This window comes from Mauremys mutica, chromosome 8 (assembly GCF_020497125.1).
Source record: "Mauremys mutica isolate MM-2020 ecotype Southern chromosome 8, ASM2049712v1, whole genome shotgun sequence".
NCBI lineage: Eukaryota > Metazoa > Chordata > Testudines > Geoemydidae > Mauremys > Mauremys mutica.
The window spans coordinates 82,561,527-82,576,598 of record NC_059079.1 but is presented as its reverse complement, the minus strand read 5'-3'; the positions used below and the strand labels follow the sequence as shown (position 1 = coordinate 82,576,598).

The 15,072-nt window shown below is 43.9% G+C and overlaps 1 protein-coding gene across 1 annotated transcript in view; it reads left to right on the top strand.

The window, feature by feature from the left end:
- Positions 1-7,104, top strand: part of TENM2 (teneurin transmembrane protein 2) — a 966,597-nt gene extending 959,493 nt beyond the window's left edge. The window contains exons 32-33 of the mRNA XM_045027903.1: positions 1,569-1,699; positions 5,213-7,104. Of these exons, the coding sequence (XP_044883838.1) occupies positions 1,569-1,699; positions 5,213-5,974 (893 nt within the window). The 3' untranslated portion in view covers positions 5,975-7,104. The remainder of the gene's footprint in view (positions 1-1,568; positions 1,700-5,212) is intronic.
- The last annotated feature ends 7,968 nt before the right edge of the window (positions 7,105-15,072 follow it).

Sequence of the window (15,072 nt, the reverse complement as noted above, 5' to 3'; positions counted from 1 at the left end):
ACAACTCACAGAGGGAGAAACCTCCCCGTCTCCTCCCTCCCCTCTCTGCCCGGAGACAAGCTTGTCTCACCACCGAGAGAGAGTTTCTTAGCCCCCTCCCCCTGTATCCACAGTAGAAGGGATTTAATCAAATCTTTATAGAAAGAATTTATTAAAAGAAAAACAAGAAAATACACAATCTCTATGAGTCCAAGCTGGACATTCATAGGGTATAACCTTATCAATTTCTGGAGAGAATCCTCCCTCCTTCTCAGTACAAACAATACAGGCAGAATTAAGAATAATCAATAACAACCACACAGAATTGTAAACATAGGATTATTAGATGAGGACACAAAGTACCTTTCTAATACTCACTATCTTGACTAGAAGAAATTAGTTCAGAAAGATGGAAACTTGCAGAAGACTTGATTAAAACATCTGGACCCTTGTAACTCCAAACGGCTAAGAACAACACACACAAGAACAGAGAGAAAAAGTTCCCTCCTAGGAATTTTAAATTCTCTTCCCTGATTGGTCCTCAGGTCAGGTGTTCACCAAGTACTATGTGTTAACCCTTAACTAACTATTTATGACACCATTCCTTTCCAAAACTTGCAGACTGAATATTTTGAATACTTTTGGAAAAATTCTTTCAACCACTTAAGTCATGTTGCTTAATGCACTGCTGGAAGATGTTCAGATACTACTATGATGAGCGCAGGATAGGAACCTATATAGAATAGACCAGAATCATCTGGTAGTCAGGATCCAAATCAGATAGAGCTTTTTTGGGCAAAAACAATACCTTGGACTTCACAAAAACTGACATTGGAGCAGAGGAGGAATGCTCCCTGTGAAACATAACTGTGTAAGGCCTTGATCCTGCAAAGAGTTATGCATGTGTTTTACTTTATGAAGTTGACTTGAATGGAACTACTCACCTGCTTAAATCTTTGCCGGAGTAGGGCCTAAGAGGGGAACCATGTTTTGTGCCAGAGGAAGTTTCCAAGCGTTCTCACAAGCATTAATCCAGTATCACACAGAGTATAGCCCCATTGTAGTAATCCAATCAGGAGGTGACAGAGCTATGGGTAACAATGGTGAACTGTAGGAAATGTTTAGGTCACTCACATATTGGATGTCAGTTCCATATGACAATATGGAAAGAGTAACCAGAGAGCTAATACAGAATCAGAAATGGAGGGCTGGAAGGAACCTCAAGAAGTCATCTAAGCCATCCACTGAGACAGGATTAAATATACCCAGACCATCCCTGACAGAAGTTTGTCTAACCTGTTCTTAAAAACTTCACTTCACAGAGATTCCACAACCTCTGTAGGTAACCTGTTCCAGTGCTTAACTATCCTAGTTATATGTCACTGGTGGCTATTTACAGTGTATTTAAAATAGTCATTCTTGCATCAGTTCACTCTGGAAGAGTACAATTGTGAGAGCTGCCAAGCAATAACAGGTTAGAAATTCAGAGGCCAAACTCTACTTGAAATCAAGAGTTGAGGCCATAGATTCTATGAGATACACATTACACACCTTCATTTTTCACTCATTTATTTACTTTTGATTTTTAGATGTGAAGAGCTGGTTGGTGATGTTTGGATTTCAGCTCAGCAACATCATTCCTGGTTTCCCTAGAGCAAAAATGTACTTTGTGCCACCTTCATATGAGTTGTCAGAGAGTCAAGCCTGTGAAAATGGACAGGTATGCTGAAGTTCTTGGTGTCTTAAATAGATTTTGTTGGTCTTATATTGTATTTGGGTGTCATTTTATGACTATAGACAAAGGTTCTACAATAAATAGAGTGCACAATATTTGTTTTATAGTGATATGAAATTCAGTATAGTCAGCTTTTGTAGTATTGAACATGCCATCTTTCTTACCAACCTAGATTATTACCATAATAGCAGTATCATTAGTTCTTTGTATATACCCTTGAGTTGTTACTCGATTAACAATAGCAAATGGAAATCTCAACATGTAACTTACCATCTGTTCTATCTATATCATTATAATCCTTATGCCTTTTATTTATATCAATAAAAATGTGGTTTGTAATTACTGTACTATTAAAGAACAGTTTTACTCACAATACTGTATAGGGGAAAAAATCATATTTTTTGTTTGTTGGGGGTTTAATTTTTGGCAGGTTTGGGTTGCAAGTTTTGGTGTTGCAATTAAAATTAAAAGTAAACTGATGTTTACTTCTTTGCCCAATTAGGAAAGGCATATGCTCTCTCTCTCACACACACACACGCACGCACACACACACACACGCACGCACGCACGCACGCACACACACATACTTCTAGTCTCAGAAGTCAGTGGAGTTACTCCACATTTATAGTAATGTCACTAGTCTTAGAATAAAATTTTAAAAGCATCTAAGTAAATCAGGAGCCCAAGTTCTATTTTCAAAAGTAATTAATTTTTGGCCTGGTCTACACCTAAAACTTATATTGCTCAGGGAAGTGAAATATTCACCCCCTTGAGAGACGTCATAAAACTGACCTAATCCACCTCTAGGTCAATGAAAGAATTCTTCCATCCACCTACATACTGCCTCTCTTGAGAGGCGGGTTTACTACAGTGATAGAAGAACTCGCAGCTGTGCTGCTGTAGCATTCTAGTATAGACATACCCTAAGCTCTGAGGTGCCTATATCTCATCGAAAGTCTACAAGACTTAGGCTCCTAAGTCACTTTTGAAAATGTGACTTAGGTTCCTAAGGCACATGGCACATTTTTACCCTTATATCTTCTAGGTCAGAATGTTCAGAAAATATACCTAATCTGTTAATAAATTGGTTCCGTTGGTTCTACAGAACCTCTTTAAAAGTTTTAGCTGATTGACTCCTGAATACTCTTGTGATGGTCATGGTGTAGATAACCAAGATGGATAAATCTGTATACATATACTGTATCTGAAAAGACAAATGCACAAAAAGTATTTTTATCTAACATTAATCAATTCTATGGTACTTTGAAAATTGAGTCTTTTATGTTGGTTTAGGTAATTGCAATATGTATATCATAGAATCATAGAATCTCAGGGTTGGAAGGGACCTCAGGAGGTCATCTAGTCCAACCCCCTGCTCAAAGCAGGACCAAACCCAACTAAATCATCCCAGCCAGGGCTTTGTCAAGCCTGACCTTAAAAACCTCTAAGGAAGGAGATTCCACCACCTCCCTAGGTAACCCATTCCATTTCTTCACCACCCTACTAGTGAAAAAGTTTTTCCTAATGTCCAACCTAACCCTCCCCCTCTGCAACTTGAGACCATTACTCCTTGTTCTGTCATCTTCTACCACTGAGAACAGTCTAGATCCATCCTCTTTGGAACCCCCTTTCAGGTAGTTGAAAGCAGTTATCAAATCCCCCCTCATTCTTCTCTTCTGCAGGCTAAACAATCTCAGTTCCCTCAGCCTCTCCTCATAAGTCATGTGCTCCAGCCCCCTAATCATTTTTGTTGCCCTCCGCTGGACTCTCTCCAATTTATCCACATCCTTCTTGTAGTGTGGGGCCCAAAACTGAACACAGTACTCCAAATGAGGCCTCACCAGTGCTGAATAGAGGGGAATGATCACGTCCCTCGATCTGCTGGAAATGCCCCTACTTATACAACCCAAAATGCCATTAGCCTTCTTGGCAACAAGGGCACACTGTTGACTCATATTCAGCTTTTCATCCACCGTAACCCCTAGGTCCTTTTCTGCAGAACTGCTGCCCAGCCATTCGGTCCCTAGTCTGTAGCAGTGCATGGGATTCTTCCGTCCTAAGTGCAGGACTCTGCACTTGTCCTTGTTGAACCTCATCATATTTCTTTTGGCCCAATCCTCTAATTTGTCTAGGTCCCTCTGTATCCTATCCCTACCCTCCAGCGTATCAACCACTCCTCCCAGTTTAGTGTCGTCTGCAAACTTGCTAAGGGTGCAGTCCACACCATCCTCCAGATCGTTAATGAAGATATTGAACAAAACCGGCCCCAGCACCGACCCTTGGGGCACTCCACTTGATACCGGCAGCCAACTAGACATGGAACCATTGATCACTACCCGTTGAGCCCGACCATCTAGCCAGTTTTCTATCCACCTTACCGTCCATTCATCCAGCTCTCTTTAGTTGGTTCACTGCATAACACTGTACAGTGTATACACCAGCAACAACAGTTTGAGTGGTACCTTCTATAGCAGAGGTGGGCACACTATGGCCCGCAGGCCACATCCGGCCTGCGGGACCGTTCTCCCCGGCCCCTGAGCTCCTGGTCCGGGAGGCTAGCCCCCAGCCCCTCCCCGCTGTTCCACCTCCGCCGCAGCCTCAGCTCACTACGCCACTAGCGCAATGCTCTGGGTGGTGGGGCAGTGAGCTCCTGGGGCAGCACAGCTGCAGAGCCCGGCCTGACCCGGTGCTCTGTGCTGCGCGGTGCGTGGCTGGCTCCAGCCGGGCGGCATGGCTGCCTGTCATGGTGCAGCCATGCCACCAGCCACTGATGTTCCAGGCAGCACAGTAGGGGGGCAGGGAGGTTGGATAGAGGGCAAGGGAGTTCGGGGGGTGGTCAGGGGCTGGGGGTGTGTATAGGGGTCGGGGCAGTCAGAAGCAGGGAACAGGGGGGTTGAATGGGGGCAGGGGTTCCAGGGGCAGTCAGGGAGACGGGGTGGTTGGATGGGGCAGAGGTCCCAGAGGGGGCAGTCAGGAATGAGAGGAGGGGTTGGATGGGGTGGCTGGGGGCAGTCAGGGGTGGGGGTTCTGGGGGCAGTCAGGGGACAGGGAGAAGGGGTGGTTGGATGGGACAGAGGCTCCGGGGGGGCAGTCAGGAAGGAGAGGGGGTGTTGGATGGGGTGGTGGGGGGCGGGGGGATCTGGGGGCAGTCAAGGGTCAGGGAGCAGGGATCTGGGGGTGGCCATCAGGGAATGGGGGGGTTGGATGGGGCAAGAATCCCAGAGAACCATCAGGGGTGAGAAGCAGGGGGGGTCAGATAGGGGGCGGGGGCCAGGCCACGCCTGCCTGTTCAGGGAGGCACAGCCTCCCCAAACTGGCCCTCCATACAATTTCTGAAACCCGATGCGGCCCTCAGGCCAAAAATTTTGCCCGCCCCTGTTCTATAGCTTATCGTTTTTTACAGCACCATTTCTCATTGTTCTTTTTAATAAGGTTTAAAATGGGACTCTGAAGTCAGCATTTTCAGGCTGTGTATATCTTATTTGTTTATTTTTGCAGCTAATTACTGGAGTCCAACAGACAACAGAAAGACACAATCAAGCATTCATGGCCCTTGAGGGACAGGTCATCTCTAAAAGATTACATGCCAATATTAGAGAGAAAGCTGGGCACTGGTTTGCAACAACTACTCCCATTATTGGGAAAGGGATCATGTTTGCTGTGAAGGAAGGCCGCGTAACAACTGGCATTTCCAGCATAGCCACGGAAGACAGCAGAAAAATTGCCTCTGTGCTTAACAATGCTTACTACCTGGAAAAGATGCACTACAGCATTGAGGGAAAGGATACCCATTACTTTGTCAAGATTGGCTCGTCTGACAGTGACCTTGTCACCCTGGCGATGACCAGTGGGCGGAAGGTATTGGACAGCGGAGTAAACGTCACAGTTTCCCAACCAACCCTCCTTATCAATGGAAGGACTCGAAGGTTTACGAATATTGAATTCCAGTATTCTACCCTGCTACTTAACATACGGTACGGACTGACCCCCGACACACTGGATGAAGAAAAGGCACGCGTGTTAGACCAAGCTCGACAGCGAGCCTTGGGATCAGCATGGGCCAAAGAGCAGCAGAAGGCACGGGATGGCAAAGAGGGCAGCCGCCTATGGACTGATGGAGAGAAGCAGCAGCTTTTGAGCACAGGAAGGGTTCAAGGTTACGAGGGATACTATGTACTTCCAGTGGAGCAGTACCCAGAGCTAGCAGACAGTAGCAGCAACATCCAGTTTTTAAGACAGAACGAAATGGGAAAGAGGTAACAAATTAACCTGCTGTCATCCTCTGCTGGATGAATCAGTAGTCACAACTGTTATCTCCTCTCCTAAGGAGATGAAGACCTAACTGGGGGCACTAGGCTGAGCTACTTTGGGATAGTAAGTGGCAAGAAAGCTCACATTTTTTGAGTTAAATGCTACTGTTCAAGTGATTAAAAACCACATCCTGAAGTGGACTAAAGCCAGACTGATAACTTTAACCATACAAATTAAAAAGTACCCCTAAAATATTACCCACTTGTTCTGGGTCTAAAGAAAAAAAAAGAAATAAAAATAGAAAAAAGGCCTCATATTATATTACCTCACTCCATTCACACGTGAGCAAACTTTAAGAAATTCAAGAGGGCCACCTTCTCTAGACCAGCTGATGAAACAAAAATGATTCACACTGCTTGTTTGATAAATATTCAAGAGGTTTTCGTTTAAATCAAGATACAGGTGCATTTAAAACATGACTTTGGGGTGATTTGTGTGTAATAACTGGAGGAAAATGAGAATGCGAGCAAGAGACCACTGGAAATACTAAATTAAAAGATTATTTAAAAAATAACAAACCTGCACTTGCACTCAGACCCTGAATTTGTCTGGCCTGAAGTTTAATTTATTCAAAGAGGGCAGAGTGTAAAGTTAAATTCAAAATGGTGGCTATAATCACTACAAATAAATTTCATACTCTGTTTGTCTTTGAAGATTCCATTGTGGACAGTATAACACAGTTACAGGGTGTAGTCTGTTTAGATTCAGTAGTTTGTTGGTATCAGTTCCAGTAGAGCTGTGGGCATTGTGTTACACTATTGCAAATGGGCACCACTTCAGATCACCCTGTACATACATCAGCCAGAAGGCACAATCACTGTTTCAGATTTTAAAATTATTAGTGTGTTTGTTTGGTCGAGAAACTGAGACAATCACATTATGGTCACCACAAAAAATTAAAAAAAAAAAAAAAAAAAGCTAAGAACTTTGGTACAAGAACTTTTTTGTAATATACATGTATGAATTGTTCATTGAGTTTTTATATTAATTTTAATTTGCTGCTAAGCAAAGAATAGAGACAGGCAAAGATAATTTATGGCAAAGTGTTTAAATTGTTTATACGTAATAAAGTCTCTAAAACTCCCGTGAATTATTTGTCTCTATTGTGGAAATGTTTTGAGAAAGAAAATTGTGTAGCTGTGGGTCTGTCTATATAACCTAGTACATGAAACCTTTTAGATGCAGAAATGGGGTCTAGTATCATACATTATACAAATTCTATTAATATCCCTTCCTCTGGACTCCAGGTAAGCTATACATTCACCAGCAGCTCTGTTACAAGTGTTAAACTGGCGGACATTTTTTAAAGCGTTTGCCATGGAGCAGAACAAAAATAATTTGGGGAAACCAATGAAATACAAGTTACGTTAATAAAGCGACTGAAAAAGTTACGGGGGAGGAGCCCTACAGGCAGGTGTGCAGATATAGGACCCAATTCTGCAACTGGATATGTAAACCGCAAACAGAGCCATTCTACCATCACTGACTCAGTTTTAGAGGCAGGGCCATAATTAATTTATTGCATCCTACCTTTACCAAGCCTGCAGCTGTTTCTATCTACCATTGTACAGACAGTCGGACTACTGCTCCCATTTACATTGGTGTACATTGACTTAGCGGAGGTTTTTTTCTCGACTCCTGCTAGTGTATCTCTGAGCAGACTTTGTTCTAGTGACATCTTATTCAAGGTTGTTGTCCAATTGGTGAGACAGCTGGCATCAGATATCAGTGCCAGGCTTTTAGAAACTTTTCATTTAGCTCTAGTGGCTACCACTTTGGGGTTCTTAATTAGGGTTGCCAACTTTCTACTCGCACAAAACCGAACACCCTGCCCCGCCCCTTCTCTGGGACTCTTCCCCCTGCTGATTCCATTCCCCTCCTCCCTCCATCGCTCGCTCTCTCTACCCTCACTGACTGACTCATTTTCACTGGGCTGGGGCAAGTGCTCCAGCTGGGGGTGTGGCCAGGGATGAGGAGGTTGGGGTACAGGAGGGGGCTCTGGGCTGGGGGGTGGAGCCAAAGGGTTTGGAGTATAGGAGTGGGCTTCGGGCTGAGGCAGGGGGTTTGGGTGTGGGAAGGGATACAGGCTGTGGGCTGAGGGTGAGGGTTCCAGGGAGGGGCCAGAAATGAGGAGTTCAGGGTGTGCGAGGGGGATCCTGGCTGGGGCATGAGGGGTGAGGGCTCTGGCTGGGGGTGTGGGCTCTGAGGTGGGGCTGGGGATGAGGGATTTGAGGTGCAGGAGGGGGCTCTGGGCTGGGACCAAATGGTTTGGAGGGCAGGAGGGGGGGATCAAGGCTGGGGCAGGGGGTTGGGGTGTGGGAGGGGTATCAGGGGTGGCGCTTACCTCAAGAAGCTCCCGGAAGCAGTGGCATGTCCTCCATCCAGCTCCTACATGGAGGCACGGCCAGGTGGCTCTTTGCACTGCGCCGTCCACAGGCGCTGCTCCTGCAGCTCCCATTGGCTGCAGTTCCCAGCCAATGGGAGCTGCAGAGCTGGGGCAGGGGCTGTGTGAAGAGCCCCTTGGCTGCCACTACGCCTAGGAGCCGGAGTGAGGGACATGCCACTGCTTCCGGGAGATGTGTGGTGCCACGGCAGGCAGGGAACCTGCCTTAGCCCTGCTGCGCCAACCGGTCAGTGGTGCTGACTGGAACCGCCAGTGTCCCTTTTTGACCAGGCATTCTGGTCGAAAACCAGACACCTGGCAACTCTATTCCTAATTCAAGTCCAGACACCTGCTCTTCATTCTATTAATAGTTCCAGATAGCTTGCATGGCCAGATTTTTATATGGCTGAAGGAATGCTGAAATGCATCTGAGCAGTTCTGAAGCGGAAGCTTTACTGAGTTTTATTTATTTTTTCCTGAACTAAGACAGTTTATTCACGTTATGTAGAAGTTTAATTTTACTTTTGTGAAAGGCTGCAGAGAAGATATATTGCTATTTCCACTGATATCAATGAATATACACAATTCATTATGTCCACTTATTAGGCCACATTTTAAGAAGTGAACCCGATAATTTCAGTTGCATTTTTTTAAAAAAGCGCACACACATTTTTGTCAACTGCCTGATTGCACCACCACCACCACCCCACCCCACCCCCAGGACTGGTAAACATATAATTGCCATTCTTTGCTCGTGCAATTAGCAAATTTCTTGAATTTCAATTTTATTTTTGAGTATGCTTCAAAAGACAGTAAAAAGTGATTATCAATAGCCATACAAAACAGATTCACTCTGTTGATGAGAAACAGCCAGCCATGAAAATAAAGTTAAATATTTCTGCTATCTGCAAAAACAGGAGGAAAGTTTGAAGTTTGTCAGTGTCCAGTTTCCTCCTGCTTTTAGTTTATTTATGTAATTAGTCAGGAATCATCACCAGGTGAATTTAGAGAACAGTTCTACATTTGGGACTTTGGGCCTCTTTATAACCCAAGAGGTGATGTTCTTATGAGTTGTGATGGCAAGAGAGACCCTTGAGTTAATTGCAGGCTTGAAGTCATTGCGTTCAGTTGTGCTGGAAGCAAAACAATGTGACAAGTTGTGTTGTACCTTCAGCACTGGGCAAGTGCGTCCATTTATTAGTATATAAAAACTAGTGTAGAGTTTGCTCTATCTAAAATAAGTTTTATACAATAGACTCAAAAGCTGTATGTTCTCCTCTGCTGAATGACTTAGTACATATTTACTAACCACATATGGGCTATTTTGTTTATAGCACATTGACTGTTTGCCTGGGGTGTTGGACTTGATGCTTCATTTTATTATCTGACTTTTGACTACAGGGACTAAACAGGTGAGTTAAGCAGTGGGTAGCAGTTGTTGGAAGTTTACTTTGCCTTCAGTGTAGATGTGGGTTATTTCTGGCCTGCGCTAATAGGCAGAAATTTCAGTCCATTTTGTACTATGGGATTGTTTTTGTGATAAGGAAGATTTGAGGATGGTGGGGGGAGGTCCCTGCAATTCCTCCTTTATTCCTGTACTGAGATCCTATAGATTTAAAAATCAGAATCAGTGCTGCTTTATATTATCATTCTGCAAAGCAAAAGGGGTCATGATTATAGACAAGGGTTAGGAGCTATTTTATATTTAACGTCTACTAAGTGGGGAGAAGGGGGCTGTATCATGTGCTGTCAAGAGTAGGACTCTAGCTCTGTTCTATCTAACGTCTCTGTGCCTACATTTTACTTCACTAATACGATCTGATTGTTATGAAGCATTGGCATTTCATTTAATGTGTGTTGATAAACATTTACCCATTTCTTATGCAATCACATAACAAGGGGCTCTCTAATAAATGCCTCAGAGGAAGGTGACAGACTGAAGACAGCATTCTCTGAATTGATTTAAAGCTTTAGTAGACTCCCCCATAACAGAAAGTACGTAGGATTATTTTCATACCAAACATCAGACAGAGCTCCAGCTACGTACTGCAAGTGATATAGTGCACATCTGAAGAGAACAAATATTAATAGCCCCTAGGGATGTGGAATCTAGGCATCAAAACAGATTTTGCCCTACATAGTTGATCAACTAGAGCTTTTATTGACACTGTATGTCTGTCCTGAGTTGGTGTTACACAAAGAGTAATGAGTGCAGTGTGAGTGTTATAACCAGCACTGTTGACTTTACAAAGTTATGAAAGTATGTTATCATACACAATGGCTACTTGCTAGCTCTTTTCAATGTAATTACAATAGAGGAAAACTTATAGTATGTTTTACTTTCCCATTAAAAAGTTTACTCAGGCCTGGTCTACACTGGGGGGGATCGATCTAAATTACGTAACTTCTGCTACTTGAATAACATAGCTGAAGTCGGCATACTTAGATCGACTGACTGTGGTGTCTTCACTGCGGTGAGTCGACTGCTGCCGCTTCCCTATGGACTCCGCCTGTGCATCTCGCAGCAGTGGAATACAGGGAGAGCGCTCAGGGATCGATTTATCACATCTAGACTAGACGTGATAAATCAACCCCCACTGGGTTGATCGCTGCCCGCCAATCTGGGTGTAGTGTAGACATACCCTCAGAGTACGTAGGACTTTGCAGACTTCACTCTCAGGAAATGACTCACCCTAATTTCTGAAACAGAGACTGCATCTGCAGGGAGATTCCAAATTACCCTAAAACGTGTTGCCTTAAGACCATCTTCCATTTCTATGCTGAAATATTAAGATAGCTGCCCTGCAGTTGGCCCCAACTCCCTCCTCCACAGGGCTTCTCCACCTAGTGGTTCGTAGGTAGAGCTGATTGGGAAATGTTACAAACGCCATTTAAATATTAGCCAAATAAATTATGATCAGATACTATTCACCTTTTTCTCTTTAGATATTCTGGGTGGGGTTTTCAAACGCATTTGCATAACTTAGGAAAAGCACGAATCCTGTTGATTTTCAATAGAATTTTTCCTGAGTGTTTTGAGTATTTTGAAAATGCACCCTTTTATAGCACCTACTCTACTGGTACCCACTCAGCCTCCCAATAAAGTCTTTAAAGTGAACTCATGGGAACCTCAGGCTCCTATTTCCTTCCCAGACAAGCAGATAATGCCACTCAGAATTCCCAGAGACATTCCAGAGGTTACGAATATGCCTGCGTTCGTAGATCAACTGACTCTTCTTATCCATTGACTATTCTGCTAAAGGCCACATAAGTCCATTTCAAAGCATCTCTCATCCCACCCACCCTATTAAGCTTCTTCTCATGTTTCCATGGAGAATCTCTACTATATATAAGGATCTGTCTTAAGACTTTGCATGATGCCTCCCAAGACTGCTTGCCAAGACCTCTGCAAGTTATTCAATTGCTTACAGAAATCTAATATCCCAAGGAACTCTAGCACACAAATAAATAGTCCTCCCCATGCCAATGATTGTTTTGTAAGGAATGTCTAAATCACACCGTTAGATTCTTAGCCAAGAAAAAAAAAGCTGTGCCCTTCACACAATAAAGAGCCCTAAACTTCCACTCCAGAGACTTATTGCCCAGTGTTGGCTCTACTTTTTTAGACAATTTACGCTCTGTCCTGCAAAGCAGGGAGAGGAGGCAATTTTCATTCCTCTTCCAACACTGTCATTAATCAGAGGTGGTCTCCTACAGTTTCAGCAAGGGCAAAAATATATTGAAAATGAGTAGTGAACCCCAAAGGTGTGGCACTGGTTTGGTTTGGATAGGCACCCTAATGCTCGGGTGCTTTTCTAGACTTTACAATATAGAGTCACCCACTGCTCAAGCTAAATGTGAGGGGGAACTGGGTGGTTATGTTCTTGGGTAGGATCAGTCAGAACACTGGCTCCTCTGTGGTGGTCTTTATGGTTTCCCCATTTCCCTTTGCTGAATCTCCTTGTTCTAGTCTCCCCTCCGTCCTTCTACAATCCCTTTACTTTCCCCGTTGTCTCTCACCACGACGCCATCTGACATATGTCCATCTCCTCATACCTCTTTGAGGGTTCTCCATTCAGATCAGCCTCTTTTTGCTACTGCTCCTCTACTTTCTTTTAGGGTTACTTATGGGGTTGTGATTAACCTAACACCAAGACCGGAGTGGAGTAAATCCCGTTTCTACTGTGGGAAAGCGATTTAAGTGATCACATTTCACTCTCCCAGGTTCCTCAGTTACACTGTCCCAACTAGCCAAACCTGCCTTTACATTTCCTCCACTTAAAATGTATTTGGTCATGTGCCAGACTAAGGATACCCGCTTCACAAAAGTCTTTGCTCCCAAGCCTGCTCTCTCAAAATTCAATGCACTGCTGGGTGTCACAGTCACTCCCTTGCCAGGCACAGGCTGGCCTCACTCTTCAATCAATCTGAATATTAATTGGTTTTTGTCTGGTATATCTGCAGACAGATATGAAATGGTTACCCATTTGAGATGCCAGCCAGCAGCACACTGTGGCTCAGCTATCCCCAGTGTCCCCGACATGCTGGGACAAAGGCTGCTCGTATAGAGTGGTGCCTTACTCAGCAACTAGCCTCATAGATGTCAGTGGGATTATGCCTGAAGAACAGTACTCCTTAACGTGAGTTAGAGGAGCAGAATCTGGCCTGCTGTGACCAAATGACACGCAAGCTGCAAATACACAACTGTGTGACACGTACGTCTGCTTTGACTTTTCAAATCCAAAACTCAAAGGGTGGTGAGTCAAGGTTCTGCTGCACTGTAAACTTTAAAGCCCAAGAATATGGTTCTGTTTTGCGCTACTGGTACAGTCAGGTGGAGAGACAGTGTTTAAGAACATGTTTCCTTAACTGCAAGAGTAGTAGCTTAGATTTTTTTTTTATAACCAAAGGAATTCTACAGGTCTAATTTTGCATTTTTAGCTTCAACAAGTGAGAAGTCAGTTTTGCTTTTCTGGTTTTCATGTATTAGCACAATGAATAGGCTGGGCCATGGTTGTGAATACTTAGAATGTTTGATTTTAAAAGCTACCTGCTAGCATTGCTTTTTACAAAGTTATGGAAACATTTAAACGTTGGTTTTAAAATCAAAATTGTGTTTCATCCTCAATTTGATAGTGTCCCTTCAGCTGCCTGTGGAACTTAGAGCTTTTTTTTAACCTCTTGAAGCTGTACCACCACCCTAAAGCCACACGGTGGCAGCTTTGTCTACAAGATGTTCAGCAAGTCAGCGGCCTATTTTTGTTTTGTTTTTGATAGAATGAAAAATATGCATTTTAAACTTCTGGGTTTGTTTTACTCAAGAGTGTTGCAGCCTGTAACAAGACAAAGGCAGTGGATCCAAACACCTCTGATATTTGAGAGAAAGGAGTGTGGAGAAGGAAGCATTTAGAGACAGATTTCTATTTTATTCAAGCACCTTTTTCTCTAATGGCTGACCTAACACTAGATCAACCCTTAGACCAGAACTTCCTATCCATCAATTAGTTTGAACAGCAAGGTGAGAGAGATGCACAGGGTTCTGCTGTTCAGTATGTATCTGAAGAACGTCAACAGGCTTGGATACCTTAGGACTGTTTCTGTAGTATACTTTCATTAACATTGCATTAGAAGAGCTCTGGTCTCTATGGAGTCCTCAGGATCTCTACTTCCTGTAAATAACTACTACTCTTGGAGCGTGTGATACTGCTTCGCTGCCCAAGAGACCAACTAGTGACCTCCTATGAGGTCTTTCTGGGTTTGTTGGTCAAGTGTGCCTACGTTAATAAGTAAGCATCAAACTTCCCTAAAAATCCAAGTGCATCACACCTGACCTACACTGCCCTGGGAAGCAAAAGGTAATTTACAATTCAGTGCTCTATGCTACTGCATGTCTTGTGCCCACCAGATTAATTCTCTTGTTAATTGTCTAGCAAACATTTCTAAAGGATATATTAAGTGTAGATCAAAGATCCAAGAGTGTTCAACATTAAGTTTTTCAAACTAGGAAATTCAGAAGGTAAGGTCCCCACAACATTTTCCACTTCATCACCTTGCTCATCTGAGGGGCTTTCACTATCGAATCACAGCAGGCTCACTCACCTGAGGGGACACACCCTCACTCTGGCAAAAAGGAGACTAATTAGCTACTCCTGGCCTGTTCAACACCAAGGAGGCACACTTGCAAGGCTTGTTCTGCGGAGGGGGTTAAAAGGGAAAATCTGCCCCAGGAAGGGGTGGTGAACAGGAAGTGGGTTGTCCTGCCTTGTCTCTCTGATGGCTGATACAGGAACCCCAAGAGAGAGTCAGCAAGAAGCATCGCTGCTCCCAAAGCTGCAAGACCCAGCTACAGAGCAATATGCCCTACAAGGAGGAGCTGGAGTAGACCCCATTTACACTAAGCCCAAAGGGCTGACCCAGGAAGACTGCCTAAGTTCCAGGTCACCCTTACCCCTCTTTATTTTCCCTATGGACTCTCCTCTCTCATAAGAGAAGAAAAAGGGGAGAGGACTCTTCTTTTGTTTGCCTCAAGAACCCCCTTGGGCACCCTGCCTTCTCTCTCTGGCTTCTAGGATAGAGAATTGTCTAAAATGGTAGGGCCATGACTGGGGAATAAGCCTCTGGAGTGGAAGTTTGGGCTCTTTATTGTGTGAAGAGCACTGATTTT